This window comes from Mixophyes fleayi, chromosome 4 (assembly GCF_038048845.1).
Source record: "Mixophyes fleayi isolate aMixFle1 chromosome 4, aMixFle1.hap1, whole genome shotgun sequence".
NCBI classification, from domain to species: Eukaryota; Metazoa; Chordata; class Amphibia; order Anura; family Limnodynastidae; genus Mixophyes; species Mixophyes fleayi.
In genome coordinates, this window is record NC_134405.1 from 63,155,457 (window position 1) to 63,180,450 (window position 24,994).

The window sequence follows — 24,994 nt, forward strand, 5'->3', positions numbered from 1 at the left end:
ACTTATAGTGACATTTGAACATGAGAAAATATCAAAAGATCTATAATAATATATAACATGTCAACACAAATGTAAATATGAATGAAAATAATCAGAAAAATAAATATGTATTTACAAAAGGTTGCAACCATAGAGGACTAGATGCTGAAAAATAATGGACTTAACTCCTGTAGGACCAATGCTGTGTTAGTAAATGACGCAGCTTCATAGGCATCCAGCGGTCGTATAATATCCGGCCAGATGGCAACCCAGGTCATTCAATAAGGTCCTGGCCAACCAGCCCCTGACTACAGTTCATGGTCTAGGCCCTGGCCCCTGGGGTAAGGGGTGGGCCTCAGGCAATGGGGCCCAGTAGGGATTTCTCTTGTACCTGGACCCCAGCTTCAAACTTTCCTTATTGTACAATAGACATGTTAGGTTACACCCTTAATTGGCCCAGACTGTGCGGCAACCAACCACTTGGTTACACCATTATGATGCATAGCTCCTGACTGTCCCAATTTGAGGGCACTGTCCCACCATCCTGATTGGGACGGCTTTGTCCAGTGGGTGGGAATGTTGAGAAGTATTCTGTTCAGTGCTGGTCTATGTGGTGGAGCAGGGGTGAACTGGTGCTATGAAGGTGTTTGGAGAGGAGGGGCATTCTGGTGCTTCAAAAGAACTAGGCATGCCCTGACGTCACACCCCCTGCAACCAAATTCACTAAGCCATGAGCTTGTATTGTCCCTTGAAAAAAAGAAAAAACCTGGATTGTTGTGGGGTTATAGATAACTAAAATGTGACTGCATATAGTTATGAAATATACCTGAGTCTGTACTTTCCAGTTTCAATCTGTTTTCACATGTAGGATTTGATTACATTTTGCTTGACTTCAGACCTCCTTTGAGGTATATTGTTAACTATAAAGTCAGGTTATAGAAAAACTGTTACATGACATCTTATGTGGGGTAGCATTGCTTACTGTGTGTTTTCTGAACATACACAAGCTTAAACACATGTTAAAAGCTACCACCCTAACCAAAGGAATATGCCGTTACCCCACAGTATAATTTAGTGACCTCTCTAACTAATATGATATAAGCTATTACAGCTAAACTAATTATCTAGGAAACTAATTATCTAGGATCTTTTATATTAATACCAGTCCATATATGTTGGTGGTTATCTTATATTAAAATAATGAGATGGGAATATGGCTGGAGGTCAATATGAAATTAGATAATAAATATTCTGAATGTGCAAAGTTTCTGGATTCTTTAATAAAAAATAAAAATAAAAGTGAAAAGATTGAGCAAGTACGTAATTTAGGAAGCAGCTGGACATAGTTACCTTCATTTTTTTCACATAGCTAACTTAACTTTTATTTTCAGGAAGATTTGTGACCCAGGACTGACCACGTTTGAGCCAGAAGCTCTGGGTAACCTGGTGGAGGGAATAGATTTTCACCGATTTTACTTCGAGAACTGTAAGAAGCCAATTGATATATAACGATACGACACCTTTTTTCCTACGCTGGTCATGCATGCTGAAATATAGCAGCTGATATTGAAGAACTTGCCCAATACTGCAGCATGTATGGCCCAAATAAAAGCCCCACTACATTCGATAGGATGATTATTGTGCATGTCCGTAACCTAAGTGTGTGATCGAAATAAGGCAGTGGTGAAGCTGTCCGGCACTTGCTCTGAGCAGCAGGTTTAGACAATGTGTGGGCACCTTTCCCAAAACTCAGAGGAGGAGTGTCTACTCACAAACCTAACAAAATAAACCAGGAGTTAGGCCAACCTGTGCTGAACCAATTGCACTACTCTTTTACAAATGTAATGACCCACAGGGAACCCGGTCCTTAACTCTGGGACAGTCTTCCCTTATCTATATTGCTGTCACATGCCAACCCAGAGGATATCATTCAGTCAGTAGAAAGCAGGACTATCAATATCGCTAACGCACATCTCCAAAATTTATATTTTGAAAGATACAGTAAAGCTCTTTGAGATGGCACCTTTGCAAAAGAACACATCACACCAATGATAGTCCTTCTGCAGAATTTTAAGTAGCATTTACTGAAATAATTAACAACGCAGGTGGTTCACACAAAATTAAAGTACCTGTGCTTCTACTGTCTCTTGCAAACTAAATCCACATTTCACTGGCCACAGAAGGAGAATTCAAATTGGCCTAAGACCAGGCTGACCCTGCCATTAGCCTAGCAAAGGTCTGGCCAACCTGTGGCTCTCAGGTGTTGTGAAACTACAATCCCCAGTATTCTTTGCCAGTAGAAAGCCAGCATATAGCTGGAGAGCCTTAGGTTGGCCAGGTCCGGCCTAGCACCTTAGTCCTGAACCAAGAATTTACCCCAAAGCCATTGTAACACCTTCATATTTCAGTACTAAAGCGGATATTAAAAACAACCCTTTATAACACCACCCTGAACCTTCCTCTGCGTCTAAGAACTCTGGGAGAAATATACTTACTTTCCCCCAAGGCTATAACATAAGTAACTCAGACTGACAGACCAGCATAATACCTCCAACTTCCTTAAAGTTGAATGGCTACCTACACAACATGAAGGCAGTGGTGTTGCGGGTTGTATAAATCTTCAAGAGAATAAGGCCTATTCTCAATTAGGAACTAATGACATCAATAAAGGTTGAAGCACAAAGTTGGTTCCTAGTAAACTGGGCAGTGGCTCAACCAACAAAATGGCTGCCTCCACTCTGCAAGTTATAGGACTATGTTAAATGATTATCTCAACAACGACATAACATGTAGAAATACTTAGAGATGGTCACTAGGCTTTAATGACATTCATACATGTAATACATTTTTACTATAGTCATAACCCTTACATCATGTTGTGGTGATGCAATTCCTTTTTGAAAGTGAAACTTTGTCTTTGTTGTACTTAGTGCTGTCAAAGAACAACAAGCCAATCCACACGACCATCTTGAATCCTCACGTTCATGTGGTGGGAGAGGATGCTGCCTGTATCGCCTACATTCGCCTGACGCAATACATTGATACACAAGGTCGACCTCGTACCAGCCAGTCTGAAGAGACCCGTGTTTGGCATCGCCGTGATGGCAAGTGGCAGAATGTCCACTTCCACTGCTCAGGGGCCCCCGTCGCACCCCTCCAGTGACAGTAAGCCTGTATTTCATTCTTTTGTTGCTCCCATTCCTATCTATGGAAGATCATTCATCTATAATTCATGATAATAAATCCATTTATTTCTGCAGAGAAAATGTTGGAACTGCCGTCACTGTAGTCCAACTTTTAAGGAATGATGTACCGAAAATAATTAAAATGGTTAAAAAAAAGGTTGTTCTCATTATAAACTTATGGATTTATTAAGTGTTAGAGTAATTTATTCATTCGTTATCGGAATTTGGACTGCAACTGTTTTACCTAAGTAGCTCCTTGACACTTCCACCATTATTGTCTTCATCTACAGCTACTTATTGTCTCCTGTTCTTTTTATACAGCCTCCAATAACGCCCTCCTGGCTTCACCAGAAAAGAGGAAGTGCCAGAGACTTTTGGCTACGCCGCTCAGAGAGTTCCAGCGGCGAGGAAAAGCACGTGACCGCATGCTTGTGCCGTTCCCTCTCATCCCTCCTCCCCCTCAACCCCTCCAAATCCAGACTCTTTTATTCTTGTAGCCCTCAATGCCCCCATGTGCACATGTATCCCACACATCCACTGCCTGGATTTCTGAAGTGTATGCCAGAGGACAAGAAAAGGTTGTAGGACTAAGCCTCCTGTGTATGTTTCCCTTTTGATCTGTAAGCATTCTTACCCCTCCCAAGCTAGGGGAAGATGGGAGCTCAAACCTGTATGACCCCTACCATGTTACGGGGGTAAGTGCATTCATTGACTTGTTGCAGAAAAGTCTTTTGACCTTCAGCCCTCCTTACCTCTTTTTGGGTTTATTTGGGGGAGGGGGGTGTGTGGAGGGGTGGAGGGATCGTCTGAAATATTGAGGGGCTGGGGGGAGAGAACTGTGACCTTCCCGTGGAGCCGTTCCTTCCCGTGTGTTTGCGCGTCCAACGTGAAATGAGTCGTCCAAACAGAACAAAGAGAAAACAAAAAAAGTACTTAAAAAACAGACAAAAAAAAGTACAAAACAAAAAGAAAAAAAAAGATTTTTATTTTATTTTATTTCTGCAAAGCAGTTCTCCCAGGGGCCCCCACTGCTACCCCTTTACGTTGTTTTATTTTGCTTTAGGAATGCACAAATAATATATATATATATATATTTATTATAAGAAGAAAAATATATATATATTTAACAAATGATCCAGCTCTGTCAAACCCATACCCTGTAAATAATGGTCTTATCCATTGTCTGCAGTGGAAGAGCCAGTCCCAACGCATGGCGGGCGCATTTTATGGAGTGTGCTTATTGTCTGTCAGCTCTCAGTGAGTGTGATTCTCCTCTGACATGTGGGGTCTGCACAATGGGTCCATGATGTCACTCAATTAATACTGAGCAACATGTATACATAGCAGGGATTCCAAAGTACAACTGATATCTTTCCTTTAAAGTAGCTTGGGTTTTATTTATTGGCCCGCAAGGAGATATTTTACTGAATTATAGTTACTAGTAAAATGAACATTTTTTTGTAGGTTATGGCATTTTTGCAGAAGGTTTAGGGTTTATAGGATTTCCTGTGTTTGTAGGGTGGGAATGTGTAGACCAATTTGGGTCAGTACTGAATCTTCCAGAATGCATAGGTTTAACGTAAAGTTAAACCCATTGCTTAGAAACCGTAGGGACAACCAATTTGTAGGCGGAGCCAGTGTTCAGAAGAATGCAACCAATCAGCTTGCGGTGGACTTGTGACATCACTGGGGCATTGATATGCTGAATATTAGTCCTGCCCATAAAATGGCTGCTTCCATTGTGTTTGGGTCTACCTTAAGTGTGCTGGGAAGAAGCAGCAACCAAATCTTCAGGGATTGAGAGGAAGCAGAAATGTGATTATCTCTATTGTGCCTGATTATTATTGGTGGTACAGAGTCTTCTGCAGAACCCCAAAAGACTAAGCTAGGGGTGTGTGTAACACTCCTTCCACAATTGCCAATTTACACAAGTTTACAGGGTTCAGAGCAGTGACCCCAAGGGAGAGGAGAGGTGAATCTCCGGCCTGACTTGTTTTCATTTGTTGCTGTTTAATTTTCTGCATGCCCTTTAAACAGAAATCCTATAAATACATATATATATATATACATAAATCTATATATATAAGAGAAACAAGAGGACAGCTTGTGCGTTTTATGAATGCCAGTGGGGTTCTTTTGCTGCTGTCTTCCTTTATATTTCTGTTTTCTCGTCTCTTTCTCACTCTTTTTTTCTGAGCCTTGTACGTGTCAAAATAAGAGGATAAAGACAAACAGAAACTTCATCTTGATTTGTTTCAGAATATTGCAAATTAAAAAGAAAACCATAAGATGTGTGACTTGAGTTTCTTCTTTCCATCTAGTTTTCCAAACTTTGCTCAATATATGTCAACACAGCTTTCTATACCTTCATCAGTCATCATGTGCACAGCTTTCCATACCTTCATCAGTCCTCGTGTGCACAGCTTTCTATACCTTCATTAGTCCTCGTGTGCACAGCTTTCCATACCTTCATCAGTCCTCGTGTGCACAGCTTTCCATACCTTCATCAGTTCTCGTATGCACAGCTTTCTATACCTTCATCAGTCCTTGTGTGCACAGCTTTCCATACCTTCATCAGTCCTCGTGCGCACAGCCTTCCATACCTTCATCAGTCCTCGTGTGCACAGCCTTCCATACCTTCATCAGTCCTCGTGTGCACAGCTTTCCATACCTTCATCAGTTCTCGTATGCACAGCTTTCTATACCTTCATCAGTCCTTGTGTGCACAGCATTCCATACCTTCATCAGTCCTCGTGCGCACAGCCTTCCATACCTTCATCAGTCCTCATGTGCACAGCCTTCCCTACCTTCATCAGTCCTCGTGTGTACAGCTTTCCATACCTTCATCAGTTCTCGTATGCACAGCTTTCTATACCTTCATCAGTCCTTGTGTGCACAGCTTTCCATACCTTCATCAGTCCTCGTGTGCACAGCTTTCTATACCTTCATTAGTCCTCGTGTGCACAGCTTTCTAGACCTTCATCAGTCCTCGTGTGCACAGCTTTCCATACCTTCATCAGTCCTCGTGTGCACAGCTTTCTATACCTTCATTAGTCCTTGTGAATGAAATGATGTAATTTTAGGTAAATGTTAAAAGGTCATCAGCAAATTACCTATTTTAATCCTGTTGATGTCTGCGCTGTTCTAATAGCAAGGGCCGGTGCTTCTATGCAGAGAACAAAGCTTAACAGTGAGACTGAGCATACTTGCCTGGTGCCATCTGGGATTGGGAGAGAGACTAATAAGGAGCCACTAACCCTACTTCTAGTTAAGGGGTTTCTGTAGAGAGCCTAGGCCAGCAAATTGGGCCCAGTCCCAGGTGCCCCAGCAAAGGAATATTTTTAATACATTTGCTATTAGTTTGGCAAATAACATGTGATCCACATTGAGAAAGGATATTGGTCTACAATTGGGACACGGGGAAGTGTACTTGCCTTCCTTAGTTATGCAGTAATGTGGACTTCTAGAGACTGGGAGGAAAAAAATGTATCCATTATGTCACTGAATGCCTGTAATATTAGGGGGGGTGAATTGTCCAGGGACCAATCCTGGGGGTAAATGTATCATTCTCTGTATTCTGCAAGTCGCCGGAAATCGGCGACTGTGCAGTGAAAATTTAAAGCGGCGATGGCTTGTAAAGGCAAGTTTGCCTGTACAAGACATCGCCACTTTAAATTTTCTCTGGTAAGTCACCGATTTCCGGCAACTTGCAGAATACAGAGAATTAAACATTTAACCCCTGGGGGTAAATGTATCAAGCTGAGAGTTTTTCGGCAGGTTTGAAAAACCAATCAGATTCTAGCTATCATTTATTTAGTACATTCTGCAAAATAATAGCTAGAATCTGATTGGTTGCTATAGGCAACATCTCCACTTTTCAAACCCGCCGGAAAATTCTCAGCTTGATACATTTACCCCCTGGAGTCAGATTTCAATAAATAAAGCAATATGAGGATACTGGGCTGGTCAGTAGAAAGCATTTCAGGAAGAGAGGAAACATCTATTTGAATGACGGAGCAGAATGTCAGCAAACTTGGGCATTCCCACCATATGTGGAGGAAACAAAATGGGCCTTATGCAGGCTCTCCAGCTTTAGTCTAAGGCGACTGAATACAACTTGTGTATCCTCAAGTGAACATAGTACCACCTACATAGAAGCTTAGATATGTTTTCTTTAATTTCACACATATGAAGCTCCTGGCAATATTATTCCTATTTCCGTCCTCTCTAAATTATAAAGTGTCTCCGCCAGGTCCACATTCCACTTAAGCTTGTGGGGTTCTTTTGTTGCAGAGCAGGACACCATATGTGGTTGTGATTAGATCTCTTGATGTGGCCTCGGTGGAGACACAGATTCAACGGTAGTGAGTTCACTGTTGAGTATAAAAGGTGTCTGACCTCCAACAATATATAATCAATTAAATGCTCAGCACTGCACCTTATGTCCTCACTGTAGTGTCATTGTATATGCAGGTGTAAAGGCAATTGTGTACCAACAATGATTATTTTACTTCAAATCACATTTGTTCCTGTTTACTGATTATCATAGAATTTCTTAGTCCTTACTCCAGTGATCATCCACAGTTAACATCAATTCAAAAACTGACAAGAAGTTAAACAGTCCAAAAACTAAATATAAGCCCTAAGAATATCAGCCGTCAACAAGGAGGACAACAGTTCAATCTTAAATCCACCCGCACTAGAATGTTTAACTCCAGAGGTTTTGAACTGAACACTCAGCAGTATCATACCTCAGAAATAAACAGAAAGCAAATAAAGAGGATAAGATCGTACCCTGCCAACGTTGGTTTGTGGCACAAGGAAAAGGATGATACTCACTATATTCTGTCTCTCTCAATGTAGCTCTGCTAACTGAGTGGGGTCTTGTAAATGACTGCCATCTCCAAAGTGTTGTATAGATATATTCTTTATTAGGATAAAATACCACAATCGTATATCTTCACCATATATCGCTTAGGAAAAAGTTTCAAAAGCTAGACTCATATAGCAAAGTTTGTTGTTTCTTTGAACAATGGACTGTGGACCAGGTTGTTATTGGTGCAGAGTGTTCCACCCTAGAGCGCACCTAATGTCTGGCTTGTAGTACTGGATAGTGTGTTCTGTGGATCCCTGACACATTTCAGCCGTGGTTCGGCCTTTCTCAGGGAGTGGATGTGTGTGCACATATGGTTTTATTACTTCAAAGAAGTGTCTCCTGCACTTTCCCAGTACATATTTATGTCTGTGTTTTAGCAATTTATTTAGGGATTCACATGTTTCTGAGAGTTCCTCAACTGTATCTTTGGAAAGTGAGCGCTTTTGACTTGTGTATAGATCTCTGTATTTATAGAGAATAGTTTGAGCTTCTCCATGATTTATGAGATAAGAGCCTAGCTAGATACATTTTCTTTCCTTGTATCACACATTTGTTACACATACTATAAAACAGGATTATATTCCAATCAGTTATACCTCTAGATGTATAATTTCCACAGTGCAAGAGAATTTGGGTATTAGCCTGCCATACATGTGAAAAGCCTTCTAGGCGTTACTCCTGATACTTCCCCCTGCTACCTATGCCCACTACCATATAGCTGCCCTCATATTCCATTTCTCGGGGCTCTGCTTACTATACTTGGTCAACACCCAATGTTGGCTTAGCTGTCATCAGGTGAATCCAGTTCAGAACAAAATTATCGAAGCCTATCAGGAGTAGAGATGCTCACTGACCACCGTGAACTGGTTTTGGATCTGGATTAGCTTTGTGTTTTGGTAAAACTGCCCTCGTGTGGTTTGATTTTGGTTTTGGATCTGTATTTTTTTAGAAAAATTGCTAAAATATGCTAATCATTTTGCTCTTTTTTGATCCTACATTATTATTAACCTCAACAACACTAATTTCAAGTCATTTGCAGTTAATTTTGACCACCTCACAGGTCACAGATTCAGAAGAAAAGCCTGCCAGCACTAGTATTTGTATTTTTCAGCAATGAGAATTAGCAATGGAGCTCACCTGAATGTCACTGTAGACTTTGTTGAACACTGCTACCCCTCTTCTTTCAATTCTATCTATGCTGCTGCCCAACTGCTCTACAGACTGTGCTACCCCTTCTGTGTCCCTCGTTCAAATGGTGCTAGATCGCCGTGGAGGGCGGTATTTATAGATTTCAAAACTCACGAGATCCGAGATCCAATGACGTAACGATGACGTGTTGCCTCGTTTTCGATTACGAAAAAGTGCGGAAGTACCGATCCGACTCAGCTCAAATATGCTAAGTTCGGGTGTGTTTGGTTCTCGGGGAACCGAGCCTGAGCATCTCTAATGAGGAGACCAGTGTTATGATAGTTCAAATTAACGTGTCTAGTCCTTTGTCAAAGGACTAGACAAAGAACTAATATGTATTTACACATACCATAAGGTTAACTCTGTATTTGACATAATATAATCACATTAATCATCATCACCATTTCTTTATATAGTGCCAGCAGATTCCATAGCACTTTACAATTGGGAACAAACAGTAATAAAACAATACTGGCTAATACATATATACAGAGAGGTAAGAGGGCCCTGCTTGCAAGCTTACAATCTATGGGAAAATGGTTTGAAACACAAGGGTAAGTGCTACATCATATTGAATATTTGTCCAGCTTGAATGCAAAGGTTACAAAGTATTTTGTGGGCTGTATCACACAACTATGTTGGTCATAGAGTTGTTGTCTTGTGTAAGCCGTGTAGATAGTGGTAATAGGGTAAACTAGGAAGATTAAGAGGGTGGTAGAGGAATATTATAAGCTTGTCTGAAGAGGTGGGTTTTCAGAGAACGCTTGAAGGTTTGAATATTAGAGGAAAGACTTGTGGTGCGAGGGAGTGAATTCCAAAAAGTGGGTGGAGCCCGAAAAAAGTCCTGTAACGGAGAATGGGAGGAAGTGATGAGTGAAACAAAGATGCAGATCTTGTGCAGAACGGAGGTGTCGAGTTGGGAGATATTTTGAGACAAGTGAGGAGATGTATATCAGTGCAGTTTTGTTGATGGCCTTGTATGTTAGTAGAAGAATGTTATAATCGATTTGTTGAAAAACAGGCAACCAATGCAGAGACTGACAGAGAGACTCAGCAGACGAAAAACGATTTGTAAGAAAAATCAATCTAGCCGCTGCATGCAAATAGATTGATGCGGGAGATGATGAGTGCATGAATGAAAGTTTTTGCAGTGTCTTGTGTGATATATGTACGTATTTTGGAAATGTTTTTTAGATGTATGCAGCATGACGTAAATATAGAGTTGATGTGGGGAACAAAGGATAGTTGCGAGTCAAAGATTACACCTAGACAGCGAGCTTGTAGGGTGGAATTTATGGTTATGTTGTCAACAGAAATAGAAATGTCAGGCAGGAAGCTTGTAATGTTGGGTAGGAATATTATTAAATCTGTATTTGAAAGATTGTGTTTGAGTTGGCGAGAGGACATCCAAGACGAAATGGCAGAAAGACAATCAGTACCGCGACACAACACAGATGGTGAGAGATCAGGAGAGGATAGGTAATTTTATGTAGCATCGGCATAGAGATGATACTGAAATCCATAGGAGCTTATTAGTTTTCCAAGAGAAGTGGTGAAGATATAGAATAGCAGAGGACTTAGGACTGAGCCTTGTAGTACTCCAACTGATAAAGGAATTGGAGTGGAGGTTGTTCCAGAGAAATTAACACTGAAAGAGCGATTAGACAGGTAGGATGAAAACCAGGATAGGACAGTGTCTTGTAGACCTAGGGATTGCGGCGTCTATATGAGGAGAGAGTGGTCAACAGAGTCGAATGCAGCAGAAAGATCCAGGAGAATTAGAATGGAGTAATCAACTTTAGTTTTAGCTGTGATCAGATCATTGACAGTGCAGTCTCTGTGGAGTGTTGAGAGTGAAAGCTTGATTGAAGAGGATCCAATAGGTTGTTTGCAGACAGGAAACGTGTGAGGCAAGTATAGGCAATTCTTTCAAGAAGTTTGGAGGGGCATGGGAGCTGAGAGATGGGACAGTAGTCTGAGAGAGAGTTTGACATCTTATTTCACCATCCATAAGCTCTGAAAATATGGGGATCTATATTTCTCATTTAACTTCTAGTACTGGGATTCGGAATCCTGCTGTACATTCACCTTTGGGAAATTGAGTAATGTTAGTGTGTGCAGATATACTTCTCAATCGTGCTAAATAACAGACAGCAGAGGAATTAGCTGGAAAGTAAGAATAGGACGCCACACACTCTTTGCCAGTTGCCATTGTCACATAACATGTGGCCATTATTAATCCACCACCATTTGTCTTTATATGTGAGAACTTAGGATTTTGTATCTATGTGGGAATACACCGAAAGATGTATGGATGTGATACAAAGAGAGGTTGTCCCAAATGCTAAAAGTACAGCCGAGTATGTGAAGTGTGGAGGTTTGGTAACGTGCAACGGAGTACACAGAATTTGTGGGCTCTGCCTGGGCAGCATGTAGCGTGTGCTAAGTTACACAAAGGTGTTGGAACTCACAGAGTGGTTGGCACTGGTTGAACAGTGCAGAGTATGTAATGAGGTACATGGATGTGTTGGCACTGTCTAAAAAGAGCATAGCGCGTTAGCACTGTTTGAACAGTGCGTAGCATGCAATAAGGTACACGGATACAATGAAGTATAAATCACAGTGACCCTGCTGACTTCAAGTGTAGCGGAGTACACACACACAGATGACAATAACTAGCATGTGTCATCAGTACTGGGAAAGGTGTTATCATCTCTAGCCTGAGGCTGAGCCCAGCTGGGTTCTATTAAAGATTCTAATTGACCATTAGACCATTGACCATTCGGAGATCCAACTTCTTTGCAGAAAGTCGTAAGATTCTTGCCCCGGGAGTTCTCCATGATTCCTTTCTTGTACTCGACAGAACAGCTCTTTCTTTTTGCACTCATCTTGTCAATACTTCCGTTGTGTGTTGCAACGTATGTACTACCGTAAATGCATCTGTCTGGCTGACGATATTTACTAGGGCTTATTTTTGGGGTAGGTCTTATATTACGAGAATAATGAAAAATCATGCTAGGGCTTATTTTCCGGTTAGGTCTTATTTTCGGGGTAATATGGTAGTAGCCGAGGCACAGGAAATTAGGATTGCATACTGATATTAGAGGCACCAAAAATTAGGATTGCATACTGATAGCAGAGGCACAAGAACTAGGTTTGCAGGATCAGGATACTGCCACTCAAAAAAAGTGGTTCAAGACCCAATCACAGGAACTGTATCTGCGGACAGGATAAGCTCACTAATGATCTTGCCATAATTGCAAGGAAAGCCAGAGTTTTAAATGCCAGCCAACAGGTGCACCTTGTTAACTGCTGGGGAAAGCAGCAGAATTAACTGCTGCATTACTGGAAAAGCAAAAATCCAACATACAGCAGCACCTCTGGTTGAAGTATGATATTGCAACTACAAGTCCACAGGAACCAGAGCTTCAAGTCCCGACACTGAGACTGTGATTTATAATATTATAGTAACATGTGTTTTATAGATGGCGATGACAGTTTGTTCCTAGGTAAAAGAGGCTGTAGCAAGTGGCCTTTAGAAACAAATTGTGTTTTCCTGGCTTTTAAAAACAAGAACGAAATAGAGCCACAATAATTAAATCTGCATGTTTAATCTAAGTGTCTTTGGATATGTAGAACCTCATTCACTTTATATTGTCCAAAATCAAGGAAAACACTTAAGTGTGAATAATAATACTTACCCCTAAAACCCTACTAAATGCTGTGTGACACATCTGTGTAGAACAGTGGAAAGATAGATTTAAAACTATATACACCAATCAACCACAACCACAAGTCTGAGCCATGGAGGCCTCACCTCGCAACAGGACTTAAAGGACCTGCTGCTAACGTCTTGGTGACAGATACCACAGAACACCTTGAGAGGTCTTGTGGAGTCCATTTCTTGATGGGTCAGAGCTGTTTTGGTGGCATGATCGGTACCTAACACAATGTTAGGCGCAGATGGTTTTAATGATGTGACTGATCGGTATATATATATATATATATATATATATATATATTAATACAGATATAGAAGGGCGGCGCCTTCAGGTGTCTACAGTGCATATTCAATAATCACAGAATAGTCCAGAGGGTGTGTAGTTACACAATGTCTATGTGTATACACCGTAGATAGTTCATAAGACTGATGCACAGGGTGATGGTTTATTGTTATTATGATAGAGGTCCCTCAGCCGGCTCCATACAAAAGCTAGGTGCAGGACAATTCTACAAGGGAATAAACTGCAGACCAGTTATTTACAGATAAGCTTATACAAAATATACATATTGTGAGTTTGTATTCTTATGTTTTACTCAATTAAAATGTCTATTTGAAAATACTACACCATATGGCCTTTCTCATATATTTCCTCCCTATGATGAGCGGATGAGGTTGGTGTTTGCGGTTGAGATACTACTTAGTACATACTGTATTTCCATCACCAAGGAGATTTAGTACAGACCTAATTGTTTGGGATGCCTGAGGAGCCACTATACAGATAAGCGGTTTATTTATATATATCTGGTACGCACGCTATTATTTATATACTGCACGACCATATTATATGCCTATACATAAACCATCACCCTGTGCATCAGTCTTATGAACTATCTACGGTGTATACACATAGACATTGTGTAACTATACACCCTCTGGACTATTCTGTGATTATTGAATATGCACTGTATACACCTGAAGGCGCCGCCCTTCTATATGTGTATTACTATTTAATTGTCCGGACTAACCATCCAATCTTGAAGGTTGGCTGCCACACGTATATCTGTGGAGGTGTTACTCTTAATTTATTTTAATTTCTATTTTCATTATATATTGTACATACACGTGCATTGTTTATATACATACTTGTCAATTGTATCAGTATCCATACACTGGGTTAAGCGCCACTTATTGATATCCGTCTCTACTATATATCATCTAATATATAAATGCTTAGTGGCGTCTGTCTGTCTGTCTGTGTGTGGAAAAAAAAAACCAAGTTGCAGCGCCACCTGCTGGGCAGAGTTATACACTGACCTACTAAATTCTTAGTGTGTGTGGTAAAAAAAATTCAAAAAGGGCTGAAATTTGGTAGGGCTCAAACTCATTTTCGTGAGGTAATTTTACCTCATGAACACACATGTGTAGAGGCGTGCATTAGTGTGTGTGTGTGGAAAAAACTATTTTCTCAGAAAGGGCTCATCCAATTGACCTGAAATTTGGTATACTGACATTATTTGACAAAAAAAATTAGAATAGTCAAGTCAGTTAACTTCCATCATCCCCCCTTCCCCCCGTGGGAGGGGTAGTAAAGGCTAAATTTACGAGTTGAGGTGTCAAACTCATTGTCGTGAGGTAATTTTACCTCATGAACACCCATTAAAAAGGGCGCTTGCGTCGGGAAGTAACGCTCTTCCCCTGAGAAGGCCTGGGCTAGGCCCAAATGCATGACAAGAACCTTTTTAAGACCTTAAGTATCTTGATTTGACTAGAATGCATGAGTATCATGCACGGGTTAACTTGTATATATATATATGTCTTCTATTAGCATTCAAAACCACTGTGGAGCCTGCTGACCTCACATGAACAAATGTGAATAAACATCCAACTAGAAAATCTAACACTTGTTGATACAAGAGTCTGCAGTGCCTCCAACTCTCCCCTTTCTCTTAGTCACGTGGGTGTCTTACAAGAAAACTCACAGGATTGATAAATCTATAGTGATGATAATAATGATGGCAGACTTGACAAATCCCACCCCCCAATTGAAGTGTTAGATAGACACCCTAGGAACCTTGAAATATTCAATAGAATACCTGTCTTCAAAGATAGCAGATCCAAGGAGAACAAAACTGATCTTAGGAAGATATGTCACACACACACAGTTGACTAAAGAGATATAGCAACTTGTCTCAAAGAAAATGTTTAAACACAAATGTACAAAGACTCATAAATGTGAAGGAAACATGCAGATACATAGCTCTTTCAACATTAGTAAATCTCCTCTTCTTTACAGCAATCTAGTAATGTTCATATAACATGTAGTATTTGAAATGGTTTTGTTCCATACACTACCGATCAACAGAACTTAGGAAAGAAGAAACCGTTTTGAGAATAGAATTGCTTTCCCCTCAGAGTTGTTACTAAAACATTAAGTGGGATATCGATGATAACTAAAGTTGGCAGCCGCATCCTAAGTGTGTCTACTGCATGAATGTTACATCAATGCTATCACTGTGCAGAGGGAGGAGTACCTGTGACCTTTTCTCAGGTGTGTGTAGACCTTTAGCATTAATGGATCGAAGCCTAACAGATTCCTGGCTATGTGCCATCAGTTGCTCTCAATGTATGAGAATATATATATATATATATATATATATATATATATATATATATATATATATATATATATATATATATATATAGATATATATAGATATATATATATATATATATATATATATATATATATATATCTTTTGAGTTTTTACCAATGAGGAAATGTCTCCTACTCCCAATAAGGTAAATGATGTTAGGAGATCAAGGCAAGGGGATGCAAACTTATCAAACACCAGACAAAAACATAAGACATAAAACATCAAAAAGTAGATAGCTGCTGGACAATACAGGTGAGACACTGAGGAGTGAGCGTGAGACGGAGTATCTCAGTTCCATGTGAGCGAGTATGAGTCCATATTTACAGCTGCCTTTCAGCATTTGTATGTAACATAGGCTTTATCTTAAGTATGACAGGTCCTCTTTAAGCAACTACTGAAGTGCCAGTGGAAGAGATTAATGCGATATAGGGGTACATTTATCAAGATGCGGGTTTGACAAAGTGGAGATATTGTCTATAGCAACCAATGAGATTCTGTCATTTTGTAGAATGTGCTAAATAAATGATTACTAGGGGCCTGATTCATTGAGGATCTTAACTTCAGAAACTTCTTATTACAGTCTCCTGGACAAAACCATGTTACAATGCAAGGGGTGCAAACTAGTTTTCTGTTTTGCACATAAGTTAAATACTGACTGTTTTTTTTTAGCACACAAATACTTGATAGCTTATTTGTACACTGAAATTTAAAGTTGATATTTGTGTGCTACATGAAAAAACAGTCAGTATTTAACTTATGTGCAAAACAGAAAACTACTTTGCACCCCTTGCATTGTAACATGGTTTTGTCCAGGAGACTGTAATAAGATACCTCTTCATTTAAAATCCTTAATGAATCAGGCCTTAGAATCTGATTGAGTGCTATAGGCAACATCTCCACTTTTTCAAACCCACAGCTTGATAAATTTACACCACAGTTTCAAGTAAGCAAAATAAACAAGGTGGAAAATATACAAGTGTCTCTCTAGCCCTTACTTCCAATGGAGAACTTGTGCCTGTGACTTATCCTGAAGGTGAAATATATCATGCTTTGTTTCTGAATCTTAAAACTGCATCAGACTTAACTAAAGTACCAGTATTTCATATAACTAATATCTGATGTGAAGTAATATATTTTTCATGTTGTACTACTGGAATTGTACTATTTGCATGAGGTTTAATAAAAACATGTAATATTTTCAAATTCCTTTTATAAAGCCCATAACATAAAAATATATTTATTCCAAATGGAAACCTTATATATCCTGAAAGAACATACAATTCAGTTGGGTGGACTAAAAATTATTCCAGGAATAACCAATGTACACAAATGTACATACCTCTGCTTTACCTCTAAGTTCCCTCTGACAACGTTATTGGTGTATTATTAACATACCTCATTTGAAATAAATAAAACATAGGTTACATTTGAATTTTGGACACCCCTGGTCAAGTGACTGGCCTCCAAGACAGGATAGATCTAGTCAGAAAAGTTATTAAAGTCAATTTTTTAAACATTTGTCATAGATTCTGTCTATGGAGATTTTGAATATGTTCTATATATTGGGCTAACTCCCTGTCAGAGTTATTGTGACTAGCAATTGGCTAGGCATGTCACATGACTGTGCATTACATGACATGATGTCACACTGTCCATATCTACCTCACAAAGCCCTGGTAAGTATAAAAGTGAGGCTTCTGCAGCAATCACTGTTTAGCACAAGAAGATGGATTATCTCCAGAAAGGTAAGCAGCAACTACAACATAATATTACAACCTGAATTATTTATTGAAATAAATTGGACAGCCAGCTGCTATTTGGCTCATTTTACCTTGGATCTAATAGTGTTGACAACCGGGTAGACCAATCAGTCTTCTCTGGCTCAAATTTTCCCTGGCTACAATAAAACACAGTTACACAATAATTAATAAATATTAAAAACTAAACACTTAGAAATTAGTATAGCTGCAACCCCCACTGACACCTTCTCCTCACCCGCAACCCCCACTGACACCTTCTCCTCAACCTTAACACCCACTGACACTTGCTCACTCGCCATCTTCTGATGCTCCTCTGCGCCAAACAGGTTCCTCTGTCATTTTATACACTCAGACATGGGCGTTAGTTTCTGCTGTGGACCAATCAGCGATGATGCACGCTGAGAATGGAGCATTCCATTACATACAAAGGGATTTTATTATCAAGGAATATTCATTGCATTGCACTTTAGCAGTTTAATGTTTTTCTAAATTTTATGTATGTTACTAAACTTCTATTTTAGATGAATGAATGAAGAGACAGTGTTGCCTTCTCTTTTTATGCAGCTTTGGGTGTTAACTATAGCAAAAGCTCTGCCCCTTTATGCTAATGTCTTTGGTATCTCGTTACATTTCCTGCAAATGTCGCTGCAGTGTGTACGAAATTAATATCATTGCTCACAACAATGTGGCTGTAAAAAGTCGCTAAAGGGACGTCCGCTCTTCCCTTTATCGTCCTAAACAAGGCTAGTGTGTATGCAGTCCATGGACCGAGCGATCGGACCATCGATCGCATGTAAAATCGCTCGGCATAAAAAGTTGGTCGAAATTTCTGTAGTGTGTACCCAGCTTTATTATAGTGAATCATTAATGCAACTGCATAAATTAGTGGCAAACATAGAAACATAGAATTTGGCGGCAGATAAGAACCACTTGGCCCATCTAATCTGCACATTTTTTTAATTAACCTTAAACCCTAGTTGATCATTTATTCTTTATAAGGATATTCTTATGTCTATCCCAAGTATGTTTAAACTGCTCTACTGTATTAGCCTCTACCACCTCTGATGGAAGGCTATTCTGCTAATCAAATTTCATCTGAACCTACTTCCCTCCAGTTTCAATGCATGTCCTCTAATACTTATCTTATTTTGAAAAATGTTTCCCTCCTTTACCTTGTTCAAACCCTTGATATATTTGAAAATTTCTATCATGTCCCCCCTTTTCCTTCTCTGCTCCTTGCTATACAAATTAAGATCTTTGAGTCTTTCTAGGCAAGTTTTGTGCTGTAGGCCATGCACCATTTTAGTTGCCCTTCTTTGTACAGTCTCTAATGTATTTATATCCTTCTGGAGATATGTCCTCCATAACTAAACACATTGTAGATGAGGCTGTACCAATGACTTATACAGTGGCATTATTACTTCTTTCTTTCTACTACTGATTCCTCTCCCTATGCAATTAAGCTGACTTGCCTTCCTCATTGCTTTGTTACATTGCTTACTGCCTTTAAGTCACCTGAAATAGTGACTCCTTCTTCCTCAGTAGTTTCCATTATAGTGCCATTAATACTATATTTAGCCTTTGGATTTTTGAGACCCAAGTGCATGATTTTGCATTTTATGGCATTAAACTGTAGTTGTTTGTCACTCTCTTGACCATTCCTCTAGTCTGCCTAGATCATCAATCATTTGTTTTACCCCTCCTGGTGTGTCTACCCTGTTACATATCTTTGTGTCATCTGTAAAAAGCCATACTTTCCCTTGAATACCATTTGCAATGTCTCCAATAAAAATATTAAAAAGTACTAGCCTAAGTACAGATCCTTGGGGTACTCCACTGGTAGCCCTTCCCTCCTGTGAGGAAAAGGCTACCATTTACCATAACTCTCTGTTTTCTATTCTGCAAACAAGATCTCATCCATTCAACCATTTTAGAATCCAATCGCAAGATTTCAAGTTTATTTAACAGTCTGCGATGTTGGACAATGTCAAAAGCCTTACTAAAATCTAGATAAGCTACATCTATGGCCCCCCTTGATCTACTACTTTAGTCATCCAGTCAAAAAAAAGTTAATAATATTTGTTTGACATGATCTCCCCTAGTAAACTCATGCTGTTTAGGATCCTGCAAGTTACTTGATTTGAGATATTCTACAACTCTTTCTTGTAAGCGTGTTTCTATCAATTTCCCTACTACTAATCTAAGGCTCACTGGTAGGCAACCTGATACACTTCAGAGGTTGCATGGTTGGCCCTCTAACCTTCAAATGGGCCACGCATTATCCATAATCTCAGTAATAAGGTCAAACAATACATATAATCAAAGAAAGAGACACCTATCTGCAATAACATATCGTCAGGCATTTTAAACAAGTGTTACAAGATATATAAAAAAAACAATCTGACAATAACGGAGCTGCAGGAGAAGCCTAGGTTGGCCGCATCAGGCCCTAATGCTGCCTTTTGACCATTACTGACATAAGTCTAAATTGTTGTGAATCTAAAAAGCCTTCACCCACACTGTGACTGGGAAATTTGTTTTTGTCACATTGTACGTGGTATAATTAATGCTGTTGAGAGTTTATTATATTTTTGGGGAATTTGGAAGGGAGAGAAGATTAAAGTTCAGTTAAAAGTCAGGATAATTTAGATCAATGGTTAGAACTTAGATTTGGATTAATGTTAGGTCTAGGGCCAAAGCTTTTGCCGGTTTCAGACTGAAGCATTTTACCCCTATCTAAGCTTCATTACTAGAAAGTCTAAAGTCTAATGGTGTACCCTTTTCCTCAAGGCCCATGGTGAATACCCCTTTTATTAAAATAGCTATGGAAACATAATAAACATACTTTATTGCTGTACAGTTATAAGTTCAGATGCTACTTATAAGTTGTTATGGTCCCCAATATATAAGTGTCTACAAGGCTTCAGTGGACTAAGTGCTAGGAACTCAGAAAACATCTAAGGGGTTAAACTGGGTAAAGTAGCTCAGTCCTCCTCAGCTAATGATATTAACAGAACACTCTTCCCTGTGTGCTCTCCCCTGTCTTGGAGAGTCACCTTCCAAGTCAGCAGGAGCTGATCCTAGCACGGGTTCAGGAGGAGGTAGGCAGCATCCACCCATCTAACCAGCCAGCTGCAGATTACATGCTCCTGTGGGACTCTTCCAGGAGGCCAGAGTGTGGAAACTAGGAAGAGTTTAATAGTCTCATCCCAGAAGAGAAATGGGCCCATTGTGTAATGAGTCCATTTCTACTGGGCTCATTCCACAATGAGCTACATTTAACTTACTACTTAGTAAGGACTGATGGGGGTTCGCTTCTCAACTTTTTGGCTAAGAGCAAGTTCAGTAGTGGCAGTGCTGTACTTGGTCCTCTGGCCAGAAGGCTGAGGCTGCAGAGAAAGCCTGGGACAAGATGTGTCCCCGATGTGGTGACCTGGGGGTGCCTGAGAATGACATATGCACTGGGACAAGATTTTAACGGCACTTGTAATGTCCGTTTCTATCGTCGCCAATAAAGATTGTCACCAATAAATATTGCGATTAGCGTGGTTCCAAAACACACAGATTTAATAGCAAAAGAAAAATATAACAAAGTATAATCTATACATACGCGTGCGCACAGAATCCAGTTGCAGCTCATCAAGTCTGAAGTCTGTAGTCAAAGAGGCTATTACTGTATCTGTGACCAGTTTATATACAGCTTGGTTTGAAAAAAACAGGGATGATGTCACAATGTACACAAAGGTAACACTAAGAAAGTTCTTCATTGGTTCAGGGTTTATGATGTTCCAGTAGAATGCTGATCATAGGTCAGTTCAAATGATCCTTTTCTAAAGGTGGGGGCAACTCACTCCAACATCTGTGTAAGTGTCTTGCACAGGGAACCGCAAAAAATCTGGTTTACACTAACCCATAAACAGAGTACTTATGAGAATTAATCTTATACTAATCATAACTAGAGACCACTATGTGCGATCACTTCTCCGATGATACCTGACTCTTGCTGGTAAAATGTGGAATAATATAAGACCAAACACCATACATTTCTTAGGGTCTATGCAAAGTCTGACTGACCCATCTATGTTCATTGCAGCAACCATGGCTGAGACCCACTGTGTTGCTTCCTCTACTGGGGTAATTATAATTATATAGTTCCTCTTCGGGGGACTCATTATCCCCCCCCCCCCTCCCAGAAAGACTGGAGTGACAACTCTCAGGAGTGAAACATAACGTGTTTACATAGTATGACATACATAACTAGAATGCAGAACGGAGAACAGGATCTACCCAGCATGCCTAGCCAATAACCTCACTTCCTGCCAGGCCCTGACAGGTCATACATTTACGTTCTGCCCTTCAAAATACAGATAATGGGTTAGGCCTACAGTGGCAGTGGGGTAGGATGGAGCGGCAATCTAATAGGAGAAAAGGACTTAGAAGAATTACCACTAAGTTACATAGTCTTGGACAATAGGAAGCATCAATTGGCTAGACTGAATGTCTGAGCTGCGGTCCATATTCACAGTTAGCACTCTAACCCTGGGCACAGACAGACGTGTATATTCCCTACAACTGATTATTGTGACATTACTGTGCTGGGCCAATGGCCAAAAATCTGCCATAAAGCCATTTATTCAGTGCACTGGATCCATCATCTCCTGCAGCAGTCTCCCAATATCCCCCTGGAAGGCTGTTCCAATGCTGCCTATGAGAAACTCATTTTTTTTTATATAACAAATCATAATGACAGATTTACTGACCAATTTGGCCACACGTGTCAAGAAACGGGGTGCTACTGAACTGAGACCTTTTTATTCATCACCCGTTTCTCACGGTTTAATGTACTTTTAATCCTTGGCTCAGTCTAAGTATATACACCAGAGCATCAGTGCATTATTATTTCATGTTATTAGGTACATTTTGCTATTGCTATTACCTGCAATATTGTATGTATTAGAAATATAAAGAATATTGCCATATAGTGTGAAAGTAACAGGACAGCAGAAGTCATTTTGCTTGTGTTAGCTAATGTAATTACCATCTGTCTCAAATGTCTAATGTTATGAGGTGTGGCTTAAATCTGGTTTGTAATCAGAACAATAGCCTAGTGACTTGACATAGCTAGCTGGCAGTCACGTTAATTAGCTAGGTCAACAGGTAATCTGAGAGGTAATTAGGTTAGAACTTCTATATGATATGCAATGTGCCTCCACAGTAATATACTGGCTGAAATAGCATTGGGAAATGTATTATGTATCAGTATAAATGTAATTGTATTAAAATATATCACAGACTCAGATTGTGTAATGTTGCAGATACTATGTGTCAAATGTCTTGTTGTTTCATGCAAGCGTGAGTGTCATTCCTTGATGTTATATTGTAACACTTTGTTTAGTGCAGGGTTTCCCAAACCCAGTCCTCAGGGCTCCCTAACAGTGCAGGTTTTCTGGATCACATGTGACATAATTAGGACCACCTGTGGATCTGTTACAATGTGTCAGTCAGTAATGAATACACCTGTGCTCCAGCAAGGAGATATGGAAAACCTGTACTGTTGGGGAGCCCTGAGGACTGGGTTTGGGAAACCCTGGTTTAGTGTATTCAGCCAAATAGCTAATTGAGTCAAGCCATTCCATTGTATAATCGAGGTAACAGAGACAGTATGTCGAACAGATAAATTATCCGCTTATAGACCCCTGCTGCAAGGGGGATGATTGAGATGTTTGACCTTTCTCCCTTTGTATACAGCCAAGTATATAAGGAGAGCAGAATGCCGAGAGGGATTCTAGCTTGGAGGATCCTAGTGCACAAGACATCAGTGAAAAAGACTCTGGGCCAGGCATCGTGGTGCCGCTGGAGGAAACCCTACCAGGACAGGGTCTGTGTGAGCCAGTAACCCAGGCTGGGCGACACCGTAACTGTCTAGCTAATCAGTAGTGGTAATATTGTGAACAGTTAAGCGACTGAGATTATTACTTTGGAGTGCTGACTGCAAGAGGCTGCTGGAAGATACATGCTACCATTTACCCTGTGTTTTGTGAACGTCTTGTGGTGTTGTGCCGTCATAATAAAGCCTTATTTTGGATATATTCTGATCTACCCGAGTGAGTTGAATCCCACAGAGGGTAACTGCCATCGCAGCTAAGGGGGGTATCATCACAACATGTAAGTGACAAGTTTGGATGGTTTAAGTGTCTAAATCATTTCTGGTATCACTGTAATATCACTGTGCGTGTGGTCAGCTATAGGTCACCCAATTTGGCCATCTGAATTAGACTGGGTTTTCAGCCACTCCCACGATAAACCTACATTTGGCCCAATATCGCATTAGTGTGTATGCTGCAACAATGAATGATTATCATTCCAATGCTCATCGTACCGTTTCATTTGATTTTTAAACTTAACTAAAAATCTTGTTCAATGATGGAATGTTTAACGATGGAACGATGTTCTCCAGTGAGTATGCACTCACGACCAGCAATATAGGCAGATCTCTATGGAGTGTGTAGAGTCACAATCTCTCCAGCTGATGGTTATGACAGATGAAGAGCACAGATCTGAAGGTAAATTGTGTAAAATGTGTTTACTGTGTACACATTATTCGGCATACTGATCAGGACTTTTTTTTCAGTTATTGGTAAAATCGTTAAGGATATCGCATCGGGAGAAATTTTCTGTAGTGTGTACCCAGCTTAAGTAGAGGACACTTGCATCAATACATAAGGCTGACCGTACATGGACTGCTCGTGACATTTGGCCACACATGTGGGTCATCAAATCAGACAGACCACACTGTTTGATGCTTGGATTAAAGGGCTGGATCACATTGGGGCCTGTGAGTGCAGCGGACAGACAATCATGTACAGGTTGATAGTGGTCATCTGCTTTTGGGGAGAAATTTTGTATAGTGTGTACCCGGCCTTATAGGGAGCTATGTATATCTGTCCGTGTATACTGCACACACTTTGACAGTCAGTACTTGATAAATACCCGTTTATATATTTTATAAAGGCAACAATGACAGGGACACTCAGTAATCGTCCTCTTTGGGTACAAAAATAAAATTGTTTGGATTTCTACCTCTTGTTATATTTGTGCCCCACTAATAACAATGATATCTAATTCTACTTCTATAGAGCCAGTGAGGGACAGAACCAGGGGGGTCACATGTGCCGCCTAGCCCCTGATAGTCACTTTAAACACAATGGACTAAAATATTTACCACATAAAGAACCTCAAACAATGACTCAGAAACAAATAAGACGACGTCACACTGTCCCTGAGGCCAGCCTCAGCCTAGTGTAAGGGTAGTGTCACATGACCTGGAGTGGAACGTTCATGTACAGGTCAGGATAACGGCTACTCGGCCTCCCCTGTCTCACTGTGACATCCAGGAAGAATAAACATCGCGTCAGCTGTACGTGTCCTCTAGAGGTCGCTGTTTGCACTGCAAAGTAAGGTCATGTCTGTACGAAGGGTTCGTTCCAAAGATGGCGGCGCCCATGTGCAGTGTTGTTTCCCGGCTGCAGGTAACGAGGACGCTGGGGTCACAGTGCAGCAGTGAATTTTGCATTTCACTAATAAAGTAATTAGGGAGATAAGATTGTCACCTAGTAGTGACAGGTGAA

General features: G+C 40.2%; 2 protein-coding genes and 1 long non-coding RNA gene across 18 annotated transcripts in view; 2 read left to right on the forward strand and 1 right to left on the reverse strand.

Moving 5' to 3' along the window:
• Nucleotides 1–5,454, forward strand: part of CAMK2B (calcium/calmodulin dependent protein kinase II beta) — a 103,715-nt gene extending 98,261 nt beyond the window's left edge. For all 16 annotated transcript variants that reach the window (XM_075207263.1, XM_075207266.1, XM_075207262.1 and 13 more), the window contains 3 exons: nt 1,371–1,465; nt 2,910–3,144; nt 3,486–5,454. In XM_075207263.1, the coding sequence (XP_075063364.1) occupies nt 1,371–1,465; nt 2,910–3,142 (328 nt within the window). In that variant the 3' untranslated portion in view covers nt 3,143–3,144; nt 3,486–5,454. The remainder of the gene's footprint in view (nt 1–1,370; nt 1,466–2,909; nt 3,145–3,485) is intronic.
• On the reverse strand, nt 1–24,765 carry LOC142151531 (uncharacterized). Its single transcript, XR_012691202.1, has 3 exons — nt 24,589–24,765; nt 17,438–17,503; nt 1–726 (listed from the first exon to the last, which is right to left on the reverse strand). It is a non-coding gene; the product is annotated as an uncharacterized LOC142151531 (long non-coding RNA).
• MRPS24 (mitochondrial ribosomal protein S24) overlaps nt 24,753–24,994 on the forward strand; it is a 10,749-nt gene continuing 10,507 nt past the window's right edge. The window contains exon 1 of the mRNA XM_075207279.1: nt 24,753–24,895. Coding sequence (XP_075063380.1) covers nt 24,857–24,895 — 39 coding nt within the window. The 5' untranslated portion in view covers nt 24,753–24,856. The remainder of the gene's footprint in view (nt 24,896–24,994) is intronic.